This window comes from Ascaphus truei, chromosome 11, assembly GCF_040206685.1.
Source record: "Ascaphus truei isolate aAscTru1 chromosome 11, aAscTru1.hap1, whole genome shotgun sequence".
Taxonomy (NCBI): domain Eukaryota; kingdom Metazoa; phylum Chordata; class Amphibia; order Anura; family Ascaphidae; genus Ascaphus; species Ascaphus truei.
Window position 1 is genome coordinate 28,041,647 of NC_134493.1, and position 25,267 is coordinate 28,066,913.

Here is a 25,267-nt window from a genome sequence, read left to right on the forward strand (position 1 = left end):
CAGCGAGTTGGGTTAGCTTCGCTGTGCAGCGACTTGGGTTAGCTTCGCAGTGCAGCGACTTGGGTTAGCTTCGCAGTGCAGCGGGTTGGGTTAGCTTCGCTGTGCAGCGAGTTGGGTTAGCTTCGCTGTGCAGCGACTTGGGTTAGCTTCGCAGTGCAGCGGGTTGGGTTAGCTTCGCTGTGCAGCGAGTTGGGTTAGCTTCGCTGTGCAGCGACTTGGGTTAGCTTCGCTGTGCAGCGACTTGGGTTAGCTTCGCTGTGCAGCGACTTGGGTTAGCTTCGCAGTGCAGCGACTTGGGTTAGCTTCGCTGTGCAGCGAGTTGGGTTAGCTTCGCTGTGCAGCGAGTTGGGTTAGCTTCGCAGTGCAGCGGGTTGGGTTAGCTTCGCTGTGCAGCGAGTTGGGTTAGCTTCGCTGTGCAGCGACTTGGGTTAGCTTCGCAGTGCAGCGGGTTGGGTTAGCTTCGCTGTGCAGCGAGTTGGGTTAGCTTCGCTGTGCAGCGACTTGGGTTAGCTTCGCAGTGCAGCGGGTTGGGTTAGCTTCGCTGTGCAGCGAGTTGGGTTAGCTTCGCTGTGCAGCGACTTGGGTTAGCTTCGCAGTGCAGCGACTTGGGTTAGCTTCGCTGTGCAGCGACTTGGGTTAGCTTCGCAGTGCAGCGACTTGGGTTAGCTTCGCTGTGCAGCGACTTGGGTTAGCTTCGCTGTGCAGCGACTTGGGTTAGCTTCGCAGTGCAGCGACTTGGGTTAGCTTCGCAGTGCAGCGGGTTGGGTTAGCTTCGCTGTGCAGCGAGTTGGGTTAGCTTCGCTGTGCAGCGACTTGGGTTAGCTTCGCAGTGCAGCGACTTGGGTTAGCTTCGCTGTGCAGCGAGTTGGGTTAGCTTCGCTGTGCAGCGACTTGGGTTAGCTTCGCAGTGCAGCGACTTGGGTTAGCTTCGCTGTGCAGCGACTTGGGTTAGCTTCGCTGTGCAGCGACTTGGGTTAGCTTCGCAGTGCAGCGACTTGGGTTAGCTTCGCAGTGCAGCGGGTTGGGTTAGCTTCGCTGTGCAGCGAGTTGGGTTAGCTTCGCTGTGCAGCGACTTGGGTTAGCTTCGCAGTGCAGCGACTTGGGTTAGCTTCGCTGTGCAGCGACTTGGGTTAGCTTCGCAGTGCAGCGACTTGGGTTAGCTTCGCAGTGCAGCGGGTTGGGTTAGCTTCGCAGTGCAGCGACTTGGGTTAGCTTCGCAGTGCAGCGGGTTGGGTTAGCTTCGCAGTGCAGCGAGTTGGGTTAGCTTCGCTGTGCAGCGAGTTGGGTTAGCTTCGCTGTGCAGCGACTTGGGTTAGCTTCGCAGTGCAGCGGGTTGGGTTAGCTTGGTGGCGCGTTGGGTTCGCTTGGCTGAGCGTCGGGTTGGGTTGGCGGCGGGTTGACTTTGGCTGTGCGGCGCTGCGGGTTAGCTTGGCTGCACGGTAGGTAGGCTTGCCTGTGCGGAGGGTTGGGTTAGCTTGGCGCTGCGGCAGGTTGAGTTAGCTTGGCGGCAGGTTGGGTTAGCTTGATGGTGAGGCGGGTTGGGTTTGCTGCATGGCGGGTTGGCTTCGTTGTGCGGTGGGTTGGGTTAGTTTAGCGGCGCGATGGCTGGGTTAACATGGTTGCGGGTGGGTTAGCTTGGCTGCGTTGCGAGTTGGGTTAGCTTGGCTGTGCAGCAGGTCGGGTAAGATTGGCTGCGCAAGGGGTAGGGTTGGCTTGGCGGGAAGGAGGGTTGCATTAACTTGGCGGCGTGTTAGCTTGGCTGCTCGGTGGGCTGGGTTGGCTGCGTGGTGGGTTGGGTTAGCTTGGCTGCTCGGTGGGCTGGGTTGGCTGCGTGGTGGGTTGGGTTAGCTTGGCTGCTCGGTGGGCTGGGTTGGCTGCGTGGCGAGTTGGATTGGCTGTATGGCGGGTTGTGTTAGTTTGGCTGCGCGGTGGGTTGGCTGCGCGACGTGCTGGGTTGGCTGCGCGTCGTGCTGGGTTGGCTGCGCGGTGGGTTGGCTGCGCGGCGGGTTGGGTTAGCTTGGCGGCGTGGCTGGTTAGGTTATCATGGTGGCGCAGTGGATTATTTTGTCGCGTGGCAGGTTGGATTAGTTTGGTGGCACAACTGGTTGGATTATTTTGGCGGCACCGCTATTTGGATTAGTTTGTCGGCACACATGGTTGGATTAGCTGGGTGAAACCCGCACCTCAGACCATACCTGTGAGTGAGGCTGTGTCCTGCCCATGTTGCATCTGTGTCTTTAAGGGGAGGTCTTAAGGGGCGGGGCCTGTGTGGCGCGTCACTCAGGCTGCGCTCTCCGTTTTCCCGGCGTACACTGCGCGCGGTTAGGCCACGTCCCCGGGCCACGTCGCTCGGCACTCGCCATTTTCAGTTCCCCCGGACACCGCTTCCCTTTCCCCTCTCCGGGTCTACAGCGAGTGACCGGTTTATTCTCCTGCCACACAGTCATGAACGTGTTCAGGCTCACCGGGGACCTGTCCCACCTGGCGGCCATCATCATCCTGCTGCTTAAGATCTGGAAGAGCAGATCATGCGCCGGTAACTACTGGGGGGCTGTGTGCAGCAAGGGGGGACAACGGGGGGCGCCCTGTGTGCAGCAAGGGGGGACACCCTGTGTGCAGCAAGGGGGGACACCGGGGGGGGGCTGTGTGCAGCAAGTGGGGACACCGGGAGTACCTGTGTGCAGCAAGTGGGGACACCCTGTGTGCAGCAAGGGGGGACACCGGGGGGGGGGGGGGGGGGCTGTGTGCAGCAAGTGGGGACACCGGGAGTACCTGTGTGCAGCAAGTGGGGACACCGGGAGTGCCTGTGTGCAGCAAGTGGGGACACCGGGAGTGCCTGTGTGCAGTGGGGGACACACCGGGGGGGGCTGTGTGCAGCAAGGGGGGGACACCAGGAGTGCCTGTGTGCAGTGGGGGGGGTCACACCGGGGGGGGCCTGTGTGCAGCAAGGGGGGGACACCGGGAGTGCCTGTTTGCAGCGGGACACACAGACGCAGGGGGGGGGAGGAGAGGAGTTACAGAGGGGGTCTGTATGCAGCAGGGGACATACACCGGGGGGGCCTGTGGGGGTGGGGGGCGCACTGGGGGCTTGTGTGCAGGGAGATTGTAATCACCCAGCCAGGAACCCAGAGAGAAGAGTTCGCACACTGAGTGACACTTTACGTTTCGGGCGCTAAGAGATCTTCATCAGGTGTCACTTATTGGACTCTAACATTTTCTTCACTCTACCCAGTATGCTGTATATCTGGGTACATAAGACACACTATTATTGTGAGTCTCTCTATCTCTTTCATTTAGATTGAGAGTGTGTGTGTGTGTGTGTGTGTGTGTGTGTGTGTGTGTGTGTGTGTGTGTGTGTGTGTGTGTGTGTGTGTGTGTGTGTGTGTGTGTGTGTGTGTGTGTGTGTGTGTGTGTGTGTGTGTGTGTGTGTGTGTGTGTGTGTGTGTGTGTGTGTGTGTTGGAGCAGGGATATCCTTAAGACCTGACCTGTTGGGGTTCCCTGATGACTGGCGTTGGGAAACACTGCTCTATGGTAGCCTTCCTGTTATACAGTATATTTGTCTGTAACCTGCACCATTTGATAATACTTGCCGTCTGTACACTCCTTTCAGAAGGACCACAGAATGTAGTTGGGTATTATTTAAGTCACACATACACTTCAGTATTAGATCTGGTACCATTTGTTTATTGGTGCTAAATATATATATTCCCCCTAAAGCGTGCAACTACTGTATTTAACTTCAGAGGTTTTTGCACTGTTATGGGATTTCTCTGTGAAACCCCTTGCAGCACAGAGACTGTTATTCTGCACATTCAACCTGATTCTGATTATTTGTTTCAGGGGGGGGGAGGAGGAGAATCAAGTGGTTGGGTTAAACCGTCAAGTGTCAAAAGATAGTAAAGCACTTGTAGGATCATTGACGTTTAAAATTGCTTTCAGCAGCTTTTAGGTCCTTTCTTTTAAGGAAGCTGACAAGTGCATACTGACTGTATTATAACAGATTACAGCTGCTGGTGGTTATAATATTGATGGTGTTTGCAGAATTGCATGAAGGTGCTTTGCTGCAGGAAATAATACATGGCAGTGCAGGTCTGCAGTCCTCTCCTTACAAAGCCTAGATTGTTCCAGGATGTGTAGACATCATCAGAGCTTGTGGCATAGGAGGGTTCATGCGGTGTGCGGGCCCCTGGGCGGTGTATACTGGTGCTGGGCATGCTGATCAGATGCATGGAGTCTGATCTCCAGGAGCTTTGAAATGAATGAATCAGTGTTTGGATAGGCTCTGACAGGATTGAACTATCTGTATGGCTCTGACGTGGCAGCCGGCTGCAAGGCGTGGTGAGGCCATAATCCATCAGATCCCCTTATTTACAAGTCTGCCATTAACCCTTTCAAAGCTGCAGACATCGGCACTTCTCGGCTGTATTTTAATGTTCTGAAAGCGGAAATCCCACCCCGCACCCTCTCCCAGCTGCAGAAAATCCGCTCTGAAAGTGGTGCTTTTTTTTAGTAATTCATGCAGCAGGGTTGGGCTAGTAGAGGGGATTGCTATTTGAAGCCACATCACTAAGCACCAGATTGGTTAAATGGTTGTCTGTGATCTGTACACATCTTCAATCTGCTCACCACCTCTGTAGCTGCAGGGAAATAAGGTTTGTTACAAAATTGGTGAAATAAAAACCTTTTTCAATTTGTAGAAGTATATCTGAATTCTTAAAATGATCTAGAAGTTAAAAGTTTTAAACTAACTATTAGTCTGACCTAACGTGACTGGTTGAACATATTTAAATACCATAACATGTTATTTTTTGAACTGGAGTGATGTGCAGTTCTTTACTGTTGTAAGACCTCAGTAGTGACTGAGTTCATCTGTTTTTGGTGTTAAAATAACTGCATTGCCATTACAGATTCTTAGTTGTAATACCAGTGATTTTTACTATTTCCTTGTACTATAGGTTTGGAAGTATACTGTAAAATGTAAGAGTTTTAGTGAGGTATTGTAACAAGTCATGTTCTTTAACCGCTCTAATAAATTATTGGGATGCATAAATTGCCGAAGTTGACAGAACTGATTATGAATGGAAATACAATACCTATATCACCCCAGGCCTGACCTCCTTGCACATTTTATCAACCGAGTCGCTGCAATGCTAATGTTTGTTTGGCTTTTAGCAGACATACCAATTGGGTTGCCAGGTGTCTTTTCCAAAAATATTGGACACAAGGTGAAAAGTGCAAGACGCGCGCACACACGTGCTCAAGAGAGACACACACCTCTCTCCGCTCATCCCATTGTGCTGTTTTCCTCCTCTCTTTGGCCCCACCCTCAGGATCCTGACAACTCCTCCTGATTGGCTACATTACCCAGCAGCAGCCAATCGGGATGGCAGAAACTGCCCAGCCCATTAGCAACAGCCCTGCTCCCTCCCTGCTCTGGGAAATCCCGCGGCCCCCCAAGCCGGTCAGGTCACTATGTCCAGAGAGGTAATACCGGTATACACATACATGTCCAGTGTTACCTCTAATTTTTTTTTACTGGACAGAGTCCAAATACAGGACAGTCTGGTTCAATACTGGGCACCTGGCATACCATACATTTAAAGTTAGCCCTGCACCCAATCTTTGCACTGTTAGACTGCCTCCTAGGACCAAGTGAAGTAATTCCAGTGACATGTTCAGGGGGTCACATAAGAGATTTCACTTTTTTTAAAAAACTAATTTAGAACCAACTTGCATTATTCCTTGTATCACGTTATCACAGCTTGGTGTTCAGTTTGATTTGATTGTTTCATCCTTTTTCCAAATTTGCTGCAACCATTTCTACAGGGAGGCTGTTCCATGCATCTGAAACACTTTCAGCGCAGTTTGCACATGCTTTCTTATTTGTTTTTGCTTGCTTGCAACATTTAGGCCAAGCTCATGGCAGCGCGGGCGCTCGCTACCGTGCGTGCACTCCTGCAGCCCCCACGATGTATGCACTAAGCTGCAGGAGATTGGGGAGGCGATTGGGGGCGTGGCGAACGCGTCACAAAGCTGGTTCGCCCTCATTGGCTGAATCAGCTGACGTCACGCGACTGCAGCCTGAAATCGCAAATTGACTTGTCTCGGCAAAATGCAGCAGGGTCGACGCGCGCAGCGCCGCGGTCACTTGAGGAATTGCAATAGCAAATCAGGTAAGTGTCCCGAAAGTGCGCGCGCACACAGCAACGCCCCCACCATGAGCGTGGCCTTAATCTCCACCCTAAAGTTTGACTCATTCTAGCGTCAGTCTTTTTGTAAATCTACGTCTGCTTCCTTTCTCCTGGGATATACATGTTTAATTGTTTGCCATTAGATCTGCTTGGTGGTTTAGTGATGGTGATAATCAGTATAGTGGTATCGCTTCCTTATCAATGTCTGCTTTTCTTAGGCCCCTTTCACACAGCGCACTTCGTGACGTGTTCACGCACGCGCATTCGTCACAGACTCTTGGCGGCCAATGGTTGTGTTCAGTATTGAAACTACCATTGGCTGCAAAGTACAGCGACAACGCTACTGCAGTCGCGGGAGTCTTTTGTAACTGATCTTCGGCTGCAGCAGCGTGACGTCAATTTCAGCAGCCAATCAATGCACTGGCTGCTGAAATTAACCAGATACTCCCTGCTCCACACACAATATTATGTTATGTTTCTGTGATTTTACAATGCCTGTGACACAGCCCCCTCTCGAACGCCCCCCGCTCTCCGCATGTTGCCCTATGTCGGATTATTCGAACTGCTGGGGATGATCACACATCGCGCACACAGTGTCGCGAAGTGCGCTGTGTGAATGGGGCCGTATACTCCCAATATGCCCATGTATTTACACTTGAGCTTGCCTCCCAGGTCCAGCTTTACGCTGTGCTTGAGGTGTGTGCGGGTCATTTTACCATCTTTGTGCAAGCAGAAGTTCTATCCCTCTGCAGTGATGGTATAATCGCCATCAGGCTTTAGTAACCATTCTCCTGTCTGCAGTTCCCAATTGTAAAACAAAATTCTGTGGTGTAGAATTCATGTTAATGTACGATAGGTTCTTCAGGCCCAGAGCGGTCCCTCTGCATGCTGGGAGCCCGTGCTGAACCCCACTATTTTCATCTCTGTGGGCCCCTTGGTTCACAAGCTACTTACTCGTGAATTTACCAGATTTAGATCTTTCTCCTGGGGAAACAAAATGGCTGGCAAATAGGAAGCAGCAACATCATCTGTTGCTGCTTCCTATTGGACAGCAATTTAAATTCCAGTAATTTAACTGCTAAGTTTCTCATGAATCACGGGCGTCCCCAGCTTAAAATAGTGCGGTTCCGCTCAGGAGGACGCCCAGTTCCAACCCTATAAAATAAATAAGGGGGAGGCTAATTACAGGGGATTGCTGCTTTAAAAGCTAATATCCAATACCATGTTTGCCCCACAGGCAGTCATGTAAATGAATTGGGAATCCTATCTGACCCAATTATAAAGGGGCTTCGTTATGTTCTCAGGTGTCTTTCCTTGTGCTGGAGTTTTGCTTTATACTGTAACTTCGCTGTCCTGCTTTTTGATTTCATGAAAACATCCTTTGCAGTTAATGGATCACTAACTTGTCACCAATCCATAACTGAGCGCTGGCCTGAGTTGCTATGAGACTCCCTCCAGGTTTGAGCACTACATTATATTGCATATTTGCAAAGAACATTTGTAAGGTGAATTAGTGGAATTTTTTTTTTAATATATATATATATATATGTGGCCCTGAGTTAAGTGAATGTAGAATACAGGCATACCCCAGTTTAAGGACACTCACTCTAAGTACACTCGTGAGTAAGGACATAATCGCCCAATAGGCAAACGGCAGCTCACGCATGCGCCTGTCAGCACGTCCTGAACAGCAATACCGGCTCCCTACCTGTACCGAAGCTGTGCGCAAGCGGGGAGACTATAGAGACTGCTACACATGCGTTATTTACATCAGTTATGCCCGTATCTGACAATTTCAGTACAGTACATTCATCGATAAGTGGGAAAAAGGTGGTGCTTCACTTTAAGTACATTTTCACTTTACATACATGCTCTGCACCCATTGTGTACGTTAATGCGGGGTATGCCTGTACAGTGTTTGCAGAATTGCATGAAGGTGCTTTGCTGCAGGGAATTTTTATCTTCTGTTTTAAATATTTCAAAAGGGCAGTTTACATGTAGTTGATGCATAGTATACCATCGTGTCATTACTTACCATGACAGTTACCAACAATACGTACGTTTAACAAAAAATAATCTCTCTTGGGTTTCATTCTTCAGGATGCTTAACGACCTGCCATTTATAATAGTTGTATTAATGGTTTTATTCAGCTTGGGGCCATTGCAGTTGGGTATGTGTTTTTAATTGGCTTTTAACGCCCAATTGATGGAGTTGGAATTCTGCATACAGTTGGACCTAGGAAATGTGCGCACAACTGGCCTTTATTTCTGCATAGAAGGGGAGAGAGAAGTAGAGCATGTCGCTTGCACCAAGACAAAATAAAAGCTGCAGTCCGAGACGAGTGCCTTTTTTGCATTGTTTTTTTTTTTTAATTGCCCTTTTCAACGCTGTTTTTTTATTTGTAAAATGCGGTGCTCCCTTCAGGAGATGTAAGCGTTTGTAATATGAAAGTCTTGGAGGGGAAAATGGTGCTCTTCCCAGAGCCCTGTGCGTCTATAGGTTACCATGGTAACCCCCACAGCAGGGACGGGTTTCTACTTTTAAGTCCATTTCAGTCGGATGTCCTGCGGTAGAAGGAAGAAGCGACACTGCAGAGGGCGGTTTCAAAAGTGAAAAATCATTTAATGGGCGACGTTTCGGTCCGTAACTCGGCCAAAGGTCGGAAACATCGTCCATGAAATGATTTTTCCCCTTTGAAAAAGCCCCCTGCAGTGCCGATTTTTTTCCCTACTACTGCAGGACATCCGACTTTGATATTGATCTCGCCGGCGACGGGCATGCACCCGAGGCATTTGAGCAAGAGTCGGGTGAGTGCACCTTTTCCCCCCAGCTGCTTTAAAGTCAGTACATGAGCATGAAACTAGAAGGTGATCATTTCATGACGGGTGCTCAGGATAATAGGAAATGTAAAGAAGAGAAATCCTTTCGAACATGGGAGTGGAACTAGAATAGGCAACAGTTTATCACCGTGTTGAGGCAGAAATGCACATAAGCACCTGGCATTGCTTGGGTACATCGAGGGAGCCCATGCTAGTCTTTTTAGGAAATTGTGTGGGTGCAATGGGAGTGGAGTATCATCCACTTCCCCTCACATCCATGGTGCCCTACGAGCAGGAGAAGGGTGCAGTACAAACAAGGGGCCTTGTATAGTACCTGTGGCTCTGGCACGAGAAGGAAGGTCTATCGCTGCCCAACGTCTGGACTCGCATACCGGAAATCGGGCATCAATAGCCCAAGTGCTTCCGGTCTCCCTGCATTCAAAGGCTAGTGTCTCCATGACATGAGCGAGTTCAGTGCAAGTGTGAATGTCCTTGTTTGTCCAGTTATTGTTGCAGCATCTTATTGCTCGTGTCTGTCTGTTTGCAGGAATTTCTGGGAAGAGTCAGCTGCTCTTTGCAATGGTGTTCACCACCCGCTACCTGGACCTCCTCACAGCGTACATTTCATTCTACAACTCATCTATGAAGGTACCGTACCAGCAAGTCTTCACGGTTACATTTCCATGCAAGAGTTGGCAAATGTTTGAGCAGAGATGGCATCTTATTTTTATATATGTCTAAAGAATCAGGTAGGCTGTGGTGCAGAATGCAAATATCTATTCTGTCCCAGAGAAGTGCTCGTGTACAGTTGTCTGAAGAACGATCATGTAGGATCTTCTAGGTCCATTAAAAAGGTTGAACTTCAACAAACGGGTAATAATTTATGGCATCATCCCAATCCTTTTTATCTTGTTGACCTTCATTAGGGACATTAACATACAAGTCTCGTTGTTACTGGATAGGAATTAGATGTTCTCATCTAGTGAGTGTCTTCAAAGTAATAATTTGTAGGTCCCGGATAGCACAACGATGTGAGAAATGGACCCGACAGTTAAACTTCTGTCACTTCTAAAATTTGCACTTGCACAGAATTGAAAAATAATTCTGTGACTATAGTTTATCTTTCGCTTTTCAATAGACCTTTTATTGAGCGGTTATACTGGTTGAAAGTTGATACAGAAGTGTCTTTCTTCCATTTAAATTCCAGCTCTGTCACAGTACAGGTGATCCTCGGTATCCGACGGTCCATTTTCCGTCAAACGGGTTATCCGACACCGCGTTAAGCAGTCTGTTGGATGCATTATACGACGTCGGCGCCGCTTATCCAACGCGGATTAACATGGGACCCGCAATCCGACGGTCTGTTATCCGACGGCGGTTTGCCGGATGCGTTCCGGCGGATAAGCGAGGACCACCTAGAGCAGGCCTGCACAACTCGTAAAGTGCGAAGGGCCGAACTGCTCCACGGAAAAAAAAATTGGGCCGCACGGGTAAAATCATCATCATCATCATCTCTCCTCCAGCACCTATCATCATCATCATATCTCCCCCAGCACCCCTCATCATCATCCTCATATCTCCCCCAGCACCCTTCATCATCAACCTCATATCTCCCCCAGAACCCAACACTATCAACCTTTGCGATACTCCCCATCTATCTCTCATACCCCCATCTCTTCCCCTCACCCACACACAATACCCCCCCTCCACATCAAACACACAATACCCCCCTGCACACCACACACATCCCACCCCCCCTGCACTTCACATCCCTTTCCCCCTTGCAGCTCACATCCCTTTCCCCCTTGCAGCTCACATCCCTCTCCCCCTTGCAGCTCACATCCCTCTCCCCCTTGCAGCTCACATCCCTCTCCCTCCTTACAGCTCACATCCCTCTCCCCCCTTGCAGCTCACATCCCTCTCCCCGCTTGCAGCTCACATCCCTCTCCCCGCTTGCAGCTCACATCCCTCTCCCCCCTTGCAGCTCACATCACTCTCCCCCCCTTGCAGCTCACATCACTCTCCCCCCCTTGCAGCTCACATCACTCTCCCCCCCTTGCAGCTCATCACTCTCCCCCCCTTGCAGCTCACATCACTCTCCCCCCCTTGCAGCTCACATCACTCTCCCCCCTTGCAGCTCACATCACTCTCCCCCCTTGCAGCTCACATCACTCTCCCCCCTTGCAGCTCACATCACTCTCCCCCCTTGCAGCTCACATCACTCTCCCCCCTTGCAGCTCACATCACTCTCCCCCCTTGCAGCTCACATCACTCTCCCCCCTTGCAGCTCACATCACTCTCCCCCCTTGCAGCTCACATCACTCTCCCCCCTTGCAGCTCACATCACTCTCCCCCCTTGCAGCTCACATCACTCTCCCCCCTTGCAGCTCACATCACTCTCCCCCCTTGCAGCTCACATCACTCTCCCCCCTTGCAGTTCACATCACTCTCCCCCCTTGCAGCTCACATCACTCTCCCCCCTTGCAGCTCACATCACTCTCCCCCCTTGCAGCTCACATCACTCTCCCCCCTTGCAGCTCACATCACTCTCCCCCCTTGCAGCTCACATCACTCTCCCCCCTTGCAGCTCACATCACTCTCCCCCCTTGCAGCTCACATCACTCTCCCCCCCTTGCAGCTCACATCACTCTCCCCCCCTTGCAGCTCACATCACTCTCCCCCCCCTTGCAGCTCACATCACTCTCCCCCCCCTTGCAGCTCACATCACTCTCCCCCCCCTTGCAGCTCACATCACTCTCCCCCCCCTTGCAGCTCACATCACTCTCCCCCCCCTTGCAGCTCACATCACTCTCCCCCCCCTTGCAGCTCACATCACTCTCCCCCCCCCTTGCAGCTCACATCACTCTCCCCCCCCCTTGCAGCTCACATCACTCTCCCCCCCCTTGCAGCTCACATCACTCTCTCCCCTTGCACCTCACATCACTCTCTCCCCTTGCACCTCACATCACTCTCCCCCCTTGGGTGAATGACGGTGGGTGGGTGGGAGACAGTGACTGGGTGGGTGGGAGACAGTGACTGGGTGGGTGGGAGACAGTGACTGGGTGGGTGGGAGACAGTGACTGGGTGGGTGGGAGACAGTGACTGGGTGGGTGGGAGACAGTGACTGGGTGGGTGGGAGACAGTGACTAACGGTGGGTGGGAGACAGTGACTAACGGTGGGTGGGAGACAGTGACTAACGGTGGGTGGGTGGGAGACAGTGACTAACGGTGGGTGGGTGGGAGACAGTGACTAACGGTGGGTGGGTGGGAGACAGTGACTAACGGTTGACAGTGACTAACGGTGGGTGGGTGGGAGACAGTGACTTACGGTGGGTGGGAGACAGTGACTAACGGTGGGTGGGTGGGAGACAGTGACTAACGGTGGGTGGGTGGGTGGGAGACAGTGACTAACGGTGGGTGGGTGGGAGACAGTGACTTACCTTGACCGGGTGGGTGCAGGTTGCCGCCGGACGCTTTCCCCTCCTGCCCCCGATATCCCTGCGGCAGCTGCCGGGATGGGAGGTGGGCTTGAGGGCGGGGGCTGGGGGGAGGAGGGCACGGGAGGTGAGCTCGTGGGGGACGCGGGAAGCTGGCCGCGGTGAGAAGCAGGCCGCAGGAGGAGCTGAAATACTTATTAATTATTACTTCCCCCTCCGCCCCACGTTGGGAGCAGGGGGGGGGGAGCGGGCCTGCAGAGGAGCTGCGTGTTGCTTCCCCCTCCGCCCCACGTTGGGAGCAGGGGGGGGAGCGGGCCCGCAGAGGAGCTGCGTGTTGCTTCCCCCTTCCGCCCCACGTTGGGAGCAGGGGGGGGGGAGCGGGCCCGCAGAGGAGCTGCGTGTTGCTTCCCCCTCCGCCCCACGTTGGGAGCAGGGGGGGGAGCGGCTGCAGAGGAGCTGCGTGTTGCTTTCCCCTCCGCCCCACGTTGGGAGCAGGGGGGGGAGCGGCTGCAGAGGAGCTGCGTGTTGCTTCCCCCTCCGCCCCACGTTGGGAGCAGGGGGGGGGGGAGCGGGCCCGCAGAGGAGCTGCGTGTTGCTTCCCCCTCCGCCCCACGTTGGGAGCAGGGGGGGGAGCGGCTGCAGAGGAGCTGCGTGTTGCTTTCCCCTCCGCCCCACGTTGGGAGCAGGGGGGGGGAGCGGCTGCAGAGGAGCTGCGTGTTGCTTTCCCCTCCGCCCCACGTTGGGAGCAGGGGGGGGGGAGCGGGCCCGCAGAGGAGCTGCGTGTTGCTTCCCCCTCCGCCCCACGTTGGGAGCAGGGGGGGGAGCGGCTGCAGAGGAGCTGCGTGTTGCTTCCCCCTCCGCCCCACGTTGGGAGCAGGGGGGGGGAGCGGGCCCGCAGAGGAGCTGCGTGTTGCTTCCCCCTCCGCCCCACGTTGGGAGCAGGGGGGGGAGCGGCTGCAGAGGAGCTGCGTGTTGCTTTCCCCTCCGCCCCACGTTGGGAGCAGGGGGGGGGGAGCGGGCCCGCAGAGGAGCTGCGTGTTGCTTCCCCCTCCGCCCCACGTTGGGAGCAGGGGGGGGAGCGGCTGCAGAGGAGCTGCGTGTTGCTTTCCCCTCCGCCCCACGTTGGGAGCAGGGGGGGGGAGCGGCTGCAGAGGAGCTGCGTGTTGCTTTCCCCTCCGCCCCACGTTGGGAGCAGGGGGGGGGGAGCGGGCCCGCAGAGGAGCTGCGTGTTGCTTCCCCCTCCGCCCCACGTTGGGAGCAGGGGGGGGAGCGGCTGCAGAGGAGCTGCGTGTTGCTTCCCCCTCCGCCCCACGTTGGGAGCAGGGGGGGGAGCGGCTGCAGAGGAGCTGCGTGTTGCTTCCCCCTCCGCCCCACGTTGGGAGCAGGGGGGGGGGGAGCGGGCCCGCAGAGGAGCTGCGTGTTGCTTCCCCCTCCGCCCCACGTTGGGAGCAGGGGGGGGAGCGGCTGCAGAGGAGCTGCGTGTTGCTTTCCCCTCCGCCCCACGTTGGGAGCAGGGGGGGGGAGCGGCTGCAGAGGAGCTGCGTGTTGCTTTCCCCTCCGCCCCACGTTGGGAGCAGGGGGGGGGGAGCGGGCCCGCAGAGGAGCTGCGTGTTGCTTCCCCCTCCGCCCCACGTTGGGAGCAGGGGGGGGAGCGGCTGCAGAGGAGCTGCGTGTTGCTTCCCCCTCCGCCCCACGTTGGGAGCAGGGGGGGGGAGCGGGCCCGCAGAGGAGCTGCGTGTTGCTTCCCCCTCCGCCCCACGTTGGGAGCAGGGGGGGGAGCGGCTGCAGAGGAGCTGCGTGTTGCTTTCCCCTCCGCCCCACGTTGGGAGCAGGGGGGGGGGGAGCGGGCCCGCAGAGGAGCTGCGTGTTGCTTTCCCCTCCGCCCCACGTTGGGAGCAGGGGGGGGAGCGGCTGCAGAGGAGCTGCGTGTTGCTTTCCCCTCCGCCCCTCGTTGGGAGCAGGGGGGGGGAGCGGCTGCAGAGGAGCTGCGTGTTGCTTCCCCCTCCGCCCCTCGTTGGGAGCAGGGGGGGGGGAGCGGCTGCAGAGGAGCTGCGTGTTGCTTCCCCCTCCGCCCCACGTTGGGAGCAGGGGGGGGGGGAGCGGGCCCGCAGAGGAGCTGCGTGTTGCTTCCCCCTCCGCCCCACGTTGGGAGCAGGGGGGGGAGCGGCTGCAGAGGAGCTGCGTGTTGCTTTCCCCTCCGCCCCACGTTGGGAGCAGGGGGGGGGAGCGGCTGCAGAGGAGCTGCGTGTTGCTTCCCCCTCCGCCCCACGTTGGGAGCAGGGGGGGGAGCGGCTGCAGAGGAGCTGCGTGTTGCTTCCCCCTCCGCCCCACGTTGGGAGCAGGGGGGGGGAGCGGCTGCAGAGGAGCTGCGTGTTGCTTTCCCCTCCGCCCCACGTTGGGAGCAGGGGGGGGAGCGGCTGCAGAGGAGCTGCGTGTTGCTTCCCCCTCCGCCCCACGTTGGGAGCAGGGGGGGGGAGCGGGCCCGCAGAGGAGCTGCGTGTTGCTTCCCCCTCCGCCCCACGTTGGGAGCAGGGGGGGGAGCGGCTGCAGAGGAGCTGCGTGTTGCTTTCCCCTCCGCCCCACGTTGGGAGCAAGGGGGGGGAGCGGCTGCAGAGGAGCTGCGTGTTGCTTCCCCCTCCGCCCCACGTTGGGAGCAGGGGGGGGAGCGGCTGCAGAGGAGCTGCGTGTTGCTTCCCCCTCCGCCCCACGTTGGGAGCAGGGGGGGGGAGCGGCTGCAGAGGAGCTGCGTGTTGCTTTCCCCTCCGCCCCACGTTGGGAGCAGGGGGGGGGGAGCGGCTGCAGAGGAGCTGCGTGTTGCTTCCCCCTCCGCCCCACGTTGGGAGCAGGGGGGGGGAGCGGGCCCGCAGAGGAGCTGCGTGTTGCTTCCCCCTCCGCCCCACGTTGGGAGCAGGGGGGGGAGCGGCTGCAGAGGAGCTGCGTGTTGCTTTCCCCTCCGCCCCACGTTGGGAGCAAGGGGGGGGAGCGGCTGCAGAGGAGCTGCGTGTTGCTTCCCCCTCCGCCCCACGTTGGGAGCAGGGGGGGGAGCGGCTGCAGAGGAGCTGCGTGTTGCTTCCCCCTCCGCCCCACGTTGGGAGCAGGGGGGGGGAGCGGCTGCAGAGGAGCTGCGTGTTGCTTTCCCCTCCGCCCCACGTTGGGAGCAGGGGGGGGGGAGCGGCTGCAGAGGAGCTGCGTGTTGCTTCCCCCTCCGCCCCACGTTGGGAGCAGGGGGGGGGGGAGCGGGCCCGCAGAGGAGCTGCGTGTTGCTTCCCCCTCCGCCCCACGTTGGGAGCAGGGGGGGGAGCGGCTGCAGAGGAGCTGCGTGTTGCTTTCCCCTCCGCCCCACGTTGGGAGCAGGGGGGGGGAGCGGCTGCAGAGGAGCTGCGTGTTGCTTCCCCCTCCGCCCCACGTTGGGAGCAGGGGGGGGGAGCGGCTGCAGAGGAGCTGCGTGTTGCTTCCCCCTCCGCCCCACGTTGGGAGCAGGGGGGGGGAGCGGCTGCAGAGGAGCTGCGTGTTGCTTTCCCCTCCGCCCCACGTTGGGAGCAGGGGGGGGAGCGGCTGCAGAGGAGCTGCGTGTTGCTTCCCCCTCCGCCCCACGTTGGGAGCAGGGGGGGGGAGCGGGCCCGCAGAGGAGCTGCGTGTTGCTTCCCCCTCCGCCCCACGTTGGGAGCAGGGGGGGGAGCGGCTGCAGAGGAGCTGCGTGTTGCTTTCCCCTCCGCCCCACGTTGGGAGCAAGGGGGGGGAGCGGCTGCAGAGGAGCTGCGTGTTGCTTCCCCCTCCGCCCCACGTTGGGAGCAGGGGGGGGAGCGGCTGCAGAGGAGCTGCGTGTTGCTTCCCCCTCCGCCCCACGTTGGGAGCAGGGGGGGGGAGCGGCTGCAGAGGAGCTGCGTGTTGCTTTCCCCTCCGCCCCACGTTGGGAGCAGGGGGGGGAGCGGCTGCAGAGGAGCTGCGTGTTGCTTCCCCCTCCGCCCCACGTTGGGAGCAGGGGGGGGGAGCGGGCCCGCAGAGGAGCTGCGTGTTGCTTCCCCCTCCGCCCCACGTTGGGAGCAGGGGGGGGAGCGGCTGCAGAGGAGCTGCGTGTTGCTTTCCCCTCCGCCCCACGTTGGGAGCAGGGGGGGGGAGCGGCTGCAGAGGAGCTGCGTGTTGCTTCCCCCTCCGCCCCACGTTGGGAGCAGGGGGGGGAGCGGCTGCAGAGGAGCTGCGTGTTGCTTTCCCCTCTGCCCCACGTTGGGAGCAGGGGGGGGAGCGGCTGCAGAGGAGCTGCGTGTTGCTTCCCCCTCCGCCCCACGTTGGGAGCAGGGGGGGGAGCGGCTGCAGAGGAGCTGCGTGTTGCTTTCCCCTCCGCCCCACGTTGGGAGCAGGGGGGGGAGCGGCTGCAGAGGAGCTGCGTGTTGCTTCCCCCTCCGCCCCACGTTGGGAGCAGGGGGGGGAGCGGCTGCAGAGGATTCCTCTCCATCCCACGTTGCGAGTGGGGGGGGGGGGGAGCGGGCGCTGCGCATGCGCGCCGGGACCGCAAGGAATCGGCGCCATTTTTTTAAACTTTTTTTTTTTTTTAATTAATTACTTTGTCTCCCGGCCGGATTCATCGCGGGCCGCATGTTGTGCAGGCCTGACCTAGAGGAACATAACATTTCTTAGATAATTGAGCCTTTTCCTACCTTTTCCTTAAATTTAAGTTTGTTTTTTTTCCCATCCCCTGAAATTAGTATGATTTTTGTTTTTTTAGCATTCATGTTTTCTTTTCTGTAATGGGTAAAAATGTATTGTGAACCTACCTACCGCCCCCCTCCCCCCCCCACCATGCTTCATAATGTAGAGGCCAAATTTAAAATGAGGGTGAATGTTTTTAAGTGGTACAGCTGGTTCTGTATATGGCCCAAGCTTAGCTGGGCACTGGGTTGAATGCAGTAGATTACAGCTGATGGGATACTGTATGGTGTTGGGGTACCGGTCTCATCCTGTTAGATGGGCTCTTGAGTATTTTGCAATAAACTCAGGAGTAGAAATCTGCAGTTACTTGATGAACTTGGCTATCACAATAAACAACTTTACGGGTAAATACCGTTTCCATCTTCTGCAAATGTTCTAGTTGGCTACTGGTTGTTTTCTTTCGTAGCATCCCATGGAAATACTCCATCCTTTGCTGAATGCTGCACACGATAAATCGGAACAAAAAGACAATATGTACACAGACGTTAACGCAGCAGTCTCCCGCCATTTTGTATTAGATAATTTGACGTTGGATCTTCTTGCCCTTTCAAATACTGTTTTTTAATTTTAAAATGTGATGCTCTATTCAGGGGATTATAAGCATTAGAAATATTACAGGTTATGAGGGTAACCTCAGAAACTAAATTAAGGAAATCTTTTGGTGGTGGTATTTTTTCTTATTGGGGGGGTGGTGGGGGCTGGACATGCGCAGTGTTCAAGATGCTGACATGAGTGAAACTTGTATACGTTTCTGGAGGATTGCGGCTTTAAATCCTGCACTATTTATTATTTCAGGTGATCTATATCGCATGCTCCTATGCAACAGTCTACCTGATATACATGAAATTCAAGGCTACCTACGATGGCAACCATGACACGTTCCGAGTGGAGTTCCTTGTAGTTCCTGTTGGTGGATTGTCCGTCCTTGTGAATCACGATTTCTCCCCTCTAGAGGTTTGTCCGTTTTTTTTTTAAAGGTGCATTTCTAGCTGGGGATACCCCCCCTCGTCCCCAAGTTACGGTGTGACTGGCTGCACCGTTCCAGCCGCAGCTCCTTCTACTTGGGTGATGATTACTCCAGTAAAATGGTACTGTGTTCATACAGTCACATTGCTCACAATCAGGTCTGGTCTCTGGTTCCCTCTTGGTCCTTTCAAACACCATACATTATGTACTTGCCTATAATTGGGAGTTAGAGGAACGTTAGGGTGGGCAACACACAAAACTTGACAAGATTTTGGCAACTTCTAAAGCAACTGCTCCCGCTTTACATATATTATATCTACCCATCTACGCGAGGGGATCCCCAAAGCTGAAATGTATTCTCTTCAGCTTTGGAAACCCCCTGGTTCCTGGGATACCTACCGGTAAAAACAGTGCAAAATAGTGGTAATATCAAGCATCACACTGGCCAATACAAAGCTTTCTGTGGGCCTGTGTGATGCTGGGGATTTAAATACTGGGCACCACTCTTACTGGTATGGATCTTGGAAACCAGGGGGGGCCGGAGCTGAAATTAACATTTTATGTCATGGTACTGCTGCTTTTTAGGTCCGTGGGTCCCCCTGAGTCAAACGTCACTTACCGTTGAAGTTACCGGGTTTACATCTCCCTTGTGGGAAACCACTTGGCTGCCAAATCTTGAGCCAATAGGAAGCTGCCAAATCATCGGTTGAGGCTTCCCATTAGACGGCCATATAAATCAATTTAAATAAACTGGAAGTAATACCTGTAACTTCCCCAGTTCGTATCTCTGGAACCGGGGGTCTCTGGTGCTGAAAATAGCACGGTTCAGTTTTGAATGGCCCCCTGGTTCCAATCATGTAAGAAAAAAAGAAAAGGAAAAGCTGCATGTATTGGAAGTATATTAAGACTTCTCATCTGGATGCAATGCAAACATTTAGGTGTGAAACATCTTCCCCTCCCATTTAAGGTAAAGCTTCATAGATGCAACACGTGCGAAAAGCAGATAATCCCAGGTTAATAACTACCAAGAATATTTTTTTTTTACCTGCACAAGAAAATGTACCTTTAACAATTTGCAGGCCCTTCAGATAAGTAATAATTTTATTTAAATTGTGTTAAAGGGACCTACAGAATGAAAATAATGGTCTTGGTTTGCAGCATATTAATTTTCATCCTGTAGGGACCTTTTAACAGTAAAGTGGTACTGTTTATTTGTAATTTAATTCTGTTTGCTGTCTCTTAAATCTCCAGCGTTACTGCATTTTGTCTTGTTTGGTGCCACCGTGGGGATTCCTGAAGAGATATCTCCTACATATAATCAACCCATTATACGGCTGCTTGCCACTAGGGATATTGCATATACAGCCACATTTTGGCATATAACACAACACCATACATATTCCAGTCCTTGTGGATGAATCTGCTTTTAATTCTCTAACGACTGAGCAAGTGTGCTGTATTTAAATACAAATACCCAGTGTAGTCAAGTATATTATGGCAAGTTTTTTTTTTTTTTTTTTTTACAGGTGAGGTCCCAAACATACAGTTCTGCCGTAATGACAACCTATGTTTAAATAACTTGTTCTCCCACCCTACAGATCCTATGGACCTTCTCCATCTACCTGGAGTCTGTGGCGATCTTGCCCCAGCTTTTTATGATCAGTAAAACAGGTGAAGCAGAGACAATCACCACTCATTACCTGTTCTTCCTGGGCCTGTACCGTACCTTGTATCTCTTCAACTGGATTTGGCGTTACTCTTTTGAGGGCTTCTTTGATCTAATCGCAATAGTAGCTGGGGTGGTGCAGACCATCCTCTACTGTGACTTCTTCTACTTGTATTTTACAAAAGGTAAGGCTCTTCCATTGTATTCTGCTTATTAAGATGTATTCTTCACTTGTCTGACAGAATGACGTTGCAGCTAGAACGAGCCTTGACCCCGCCGCTGTTCTGTGCCAACCGGGCAAGTGTCCTTATCCGGTGTAAAAATCTGCTCAGGAGGACCCGGGGTGGTCCCTGAAGGCCAGACCATTGATCAACTCCATGGGACCCCCGGTTCAGTTAACAAAAATAAATATTTCTGAAATGTGAGCTTTCAGAGTAATTGGAAAAAGTCCAGCCAAAAAATGACTACTCGCTCATTCCCCCCCCCCCCAATGCCCGGCCTGGGTAGGGGGGAAATTGGAGCGCAGAAAATTGTGAACGATCTTTCTGATATTTTATTTGTAAAATCATTAACGGTCATTTTTCACTTTCTGTGACCTATTCTTGACAAACCCCATATATTGTGTAACTCTTTGTCGTTGCAGTACTAAAGGGCAAGAAGCTGAGTTTGCCGGCGTAATTGGCAAAGATTGCGACCAGTGGCCGTCCTCCTACATCGGTCGGACAGAACGATCCTTTACCCCGAGTAAAGGTGCAAGATGCCTGAAGCAGAGTCAGAAACACTACTTTTATATACAGAACGACCCCTTTTTGCTGCTGGAGGGGCCAGCAACCCAGAGGAATTGCTAGCCCCTCCGACCACAATGGGGCTTAATCAACAGCAAGAAACCAGCTGATTCGATTTCCGCGTCTTGCCTTCCCTGTTTTTTATGACTATGTATAAAGAATTTTTTACATACGAAACGTATACTATAGTGATAAATCCAGTACGCAGTTTCAGTTCAATAGTTGTAAAAGTGAGATTTTTGTGCAGTTTACAACCAGGATAAAGTGCAAATTTGTTCTAGTTCCCCTCCCACCCCCCCCCCCCCCCCCTCAACTTTTCATTTACTAGCTGTTTCAGGAGCTGTTGATTTACTTTTAGTGCCCCTTGATTGGGTGGTGTTGATCAGTTTTAACTCCAGTTTTTCTGCAGTCATTCCACTATAATTTATTTTTGTTTTGCCAAAAAAAACAAAACATTTTTCCTATTTTTGATTCTTCTCAAATAAGAATCACCTTGAGTTTTTAGCTTTTAATAGTTCTAACACAGTGTGGTTCTTGAAAGTCGTCAAGTCCCTTTATAACTTTTCTTTATTACTTTCTTTTTCCCTTTTTTTTAAAAGTTCACATTTTCCAGAAAGCTCTTTGAAAATAAAGCAAGGTGGCTGTGTACAATAAAAGAGCACTGTTAATGTCTGCAGAGAGTGGGCTTTGATGTCATTCAAAATTCTGTAGTACAGATTTTGACATTTTTATAGCAAAAATCATTGGCCTGTGATAGCTAGTTGTACATCACTGACGTTTTCAAATAATACAAGCACAGATCTCTGAAGTGTTACAGCTAAAAGTTGGGGATCATGATGGTCTGACTTGTTGAAAGGTGACATCAGCAGAAGTGTGTGTTTGTACCATAAAGTCTTTAGTAAGGTTAATCCACGTTTGGAGCATGTCTCACTCTCGGATCTATTGACAAATCTCACTTTAAATTGCCCTCTACCCAAGGATGTTAGGAGTGATAACCTGGTTGACAGGTTGTGTGTACGGTTGTAACAAAGCTGGGGAATACAGCGACCTGTTGTATAGGCGCTAATGCAGAATGCAAGATTCCCCACTTGTAATTGGCAGAAGACTTGCTTCGAGTCCCATACCCTTGACATTTTTGGACTTTGCCTTTTATCAAACAAACCGTCTCCATTCTGGAATCCTGCGGCAGTTGTCTATTTAAGGAAACATTTTTTTTTTTAGATATTTTACGGGATGGAAGATCTTATTTGAAAAAAAATTCCCAGGTGTTTCTTTGCAAACCTTCCCTTGTTCCTGCACAATAGTAATTTCTGTGACAAAGATTTTGTATTTGCCAATAAATAAATTAATTTGTAAGGCTACGAATGACCAAGTTCGGAATGTATTGATGGGCTAACCTTCCGCAGTGGCACTGCCTGTTTCCAGTCTTTGCGCACAATCTTGCATTTCCCCAGACAGACAATCTGAACTCCCTGATAGGAAATTCTCGCAGCAAGACAGAATAAACATCAGGATTAAATAAATGAATCTGTGTCCAGAATGAAAGTAGAGGGGAAAGAGCAATATTTTTTTTTTTTTCCCCTTCGATGTTTTGATCATTTTTTTTTATTATTATTGCATTTAAACATATCAACACTTTTGATTAACCCTTTCGCTGCCTGTGGGGCCTGCAACGCATTGCGGAGGGGTTCTTAGAAATGCGAGCTCAGAGATGCCGTTTCTTTGCTCTGTAGTTTATCGTGCCTGGACAGTACCGATGCCTTGAGTTGGCTGTTCTCAGGGCTGGCACAGCGTGCAATGCATTGCGGCTTTCTCTGGGATCAGTGGGTACGTTTGGTAATTTAATAGTGATCCTGTAGATATTTTACATTAAAACAAAATCCGTTCCTCATTTGCCACAGTGTTCATCATTGCAGGGGAGACCAATTGTCCCATTCTCTGTGACTTGCAGTAATCTATATTTACCACTGTCATTCCCAATAAAAACTTTGACATCCTGAACAAGCGATCAGCTGACGTCCAGGTGTTCAGTTTCTGGAGGATTTTGATACAATGTGTGGCTATTACACCAGGTTCTGAATTGGTGGCATCAGTTACCATTCTTAAGATTTCATGTATTTTTTTTTTATATATTAATATTGGGATGTTGCATGATCTATCCTCTTACTGGCCCAAATAAATGTTTTAAGAGAATCAATACTTTTTCAGTGTTTTTATCTTTTATTCACATTGCTGGTTATCAGACATTGCGTGGTTTTTAATCCAACACCATATACACACAAGCTAAATATCTGAAGGCTAAAACCCCTTCTGTGCTTGGCTAATTGAAGTGTCCCTTAACATTTGACCTGTAAATACCATACTTTATATGCTGTCTGATACCTCTATGGTAGGCTGCAGGGCTCCGCAAAAAAAATGTAGAAACAGCCTTAAAATTGATAAATAACCCTTTTTTGGGCTAATGGAGATTTAGGTGTGAAATCTGTTGCCAATAGTTATTTGATGTGCTGGCACAGTTGCAAGATAGGGCCAGGTCATGTAAAATGATTCAACAATTACCAGATTTAACCATGAACACCAGGATTAAAGGCAAGCTTGCAAATTCAAGAAGAGATCTTTCTATAAAAATTGAGATTGGCGCCATTGATGGTCAATAAGGACTTTGGTCATCATTCAATAAACCTCTTAAAATGTAATTGAGTATTTCTCATCTCTCCTATTGACCAGAGTAAACTCATTCTCTTCTGTAGCTCTTCTAACAACTAATGGAGGGAAGAGGATCACTGGATTAAGCCAACCTAAAATTGTTTAAAATATTGTTGAGCAGAGCGAAGTAAATATGATGATCTCTGCACTAAACATAACGTTGGTTTACTGTCCTAAAAGGTTTGAGAATAATCATTATATCGGTATCTTCATAGTCAAGGACCTTCTACACACAACTGCTGGAGAAAGTGTTTTTGGATAGTTTCACTAAGGCAATACCAGTTAATTGTATTCCAGAGTTCATGGTCCACCTAGTGAACTCGTTAGTATGGTAGTTCGTCAATTATGAAACATTGCAATACAAATCAAGTATGTACGGCTCCTATTCTCAAACGACGTAAAACCGGTTCCATTAACAGTGGTTCCATTGGGATTTGTTAAAGGGGCAATGTACCTGGTTTCTTGATATTGTCAAGCTGGTCCAGATGGGAGGTAATGGAAGGAAGTGTAGTGCAGAAGACAGGTGGAAGGCTGTGGTACCTAGTAATACCATTGTCCATGTGCTGCTGTTGCTGGAAATCTCAGAACACCTCTAACTAACAGCTTCTTGTATTTAGGTGAAGACCTAATACTTTAGTTTTCTGCTGATTTACTTTTGTTATCCATTAGGAAAATGTTTGATCTGTTGGTCTCTAGCATATTCTTACTGTCATTGGATTGCACTGCATTTCATATAAATGCTTTCTTAAAATAATAATGAATATAAATTTGCCAAATGACAGACAAATCATGAAAATACATTGTATTAAACGGTATACATAGCAGTAGTCTGTGTTTTAAGGTGCGCTAGGTTAATGGTGTAATCCCCTTAAAACATTGCTTCCTTGGATGTTTCATAGGAGAAAGTACCTCTGAAAAACTATCCTGCCTTGGATAGAAAACATGGCAGACAGAATGAGATGAAGCTTGAATGGTCTAATGATGTAGCAGACCTCAGTTTAGGCTGCGGGCAGGGTGGGAGAGCGCTCGCTGCCGCTCAAGTGCCGTGACGTCAGGCGCTGGGTGTTTCCTGGCCAGCCGGTTGCGTGCTCGAGGGGGGGGCGCGGCCATTACGTCATGGAGCTGGTTCACCCTCATTGGGCGAGCCGCTCACGTGACGCATCAGCGAGCAGCCAAATAAAATCTGGTTGTCTTGCCAAGCAGGTAAGTATGTGCATGTGCTCGCTCACGCTGGCCACACACATTGCAGCAATGTGTTTCATCGCGGCGAGCGTGAGCGCCCGCTCAGCGTCACCCTGGACAGGCCCTTAGTCGTATTATTGGGAGAAAGGTGCACTTGCACGACCCCACAGGAAGGCCTCGGGTGCACGCACATCACCACCCAGTGTGTGATGAGCAATTTTAGACATTCCCTCAGGAGAGGGATAAAACAGCACTCAAATCTGCCCCTCAGTTTAGTCAGTAACACATGGAATTGTGGGAGAGGAAACGGTAACCGATAAACTGCAGACATGTTGGCATTGCTGATTTGTGTACCAGTGCTCCAATGGAGTTTCGCTTATTAAAACGGTTCCTTTTACATTGAAATTACATTTTTCGGACCCCCAAATCACAAATGTTAGTCTTTCAAGGTTGCCATGTGAGACTGCGCCCCCCATACAGTGGCAAGCCATACATTTTGTGTTCTTACATTTGTAGGGAAGGTGGGGGTGAAAATGTAGGTCATGTATAGCTTTATATAGTGACATCCATGTACATAGCGCTTTATGGCAGTAACACGAGACATAACAGAAATATGTTCTTCATACGTAAATGTTATCCAGAAAGGAGTCCATGCCCCGAAGAGCTTACAATCGAAGTGTATCAATTGTACTTGGCCATTCATGATTTATTTGTAGGTGGGGCTGAACCTTGAACCCTTTCTCTGCTGGGGCAACCAACACATTGCAAGGTAAAACTTCACTGTACAGCTCCGTGGGTTCCCGTTT

General features: G+C 51.9%; 1 protein-coding gene across 1 annotated transcript; it reads left to right on the top strand.

Annotated features, from left to right (window-relative positions):
* Nucleotides 1-2,302: 2,302 nt before the first annotated feature.
* Nucleotides 2,303-22,770, top strand: KDELR2 (KDEL endoplasmic reticulum protein retention receptor 2). The gene is made up of 5 exons (XM_075565421.1): nucleotides 2,303-2,536; nucleotides 9,560-9,660; nucleotides 17,952-18,110; nucleotides 19,721-19,973; nucleotides 20,432-22,770. The coding sequence occupies exons 1-5, from the start codon at nucleotides 2,446-2,448 to the stop codon at nucleotides 20,464-20,466; spliced, it is 639 nt and encodes a 212-aa protein (XP_075421536.1). The 5' UTR covers nucleotides 2,303-2,445; the 3' UTR covers nucleotides 20,467-22,770.
* The last annotated feature ends 2,497 nt before the right edge of the window (nucleotides 22,771-25,267 follow it).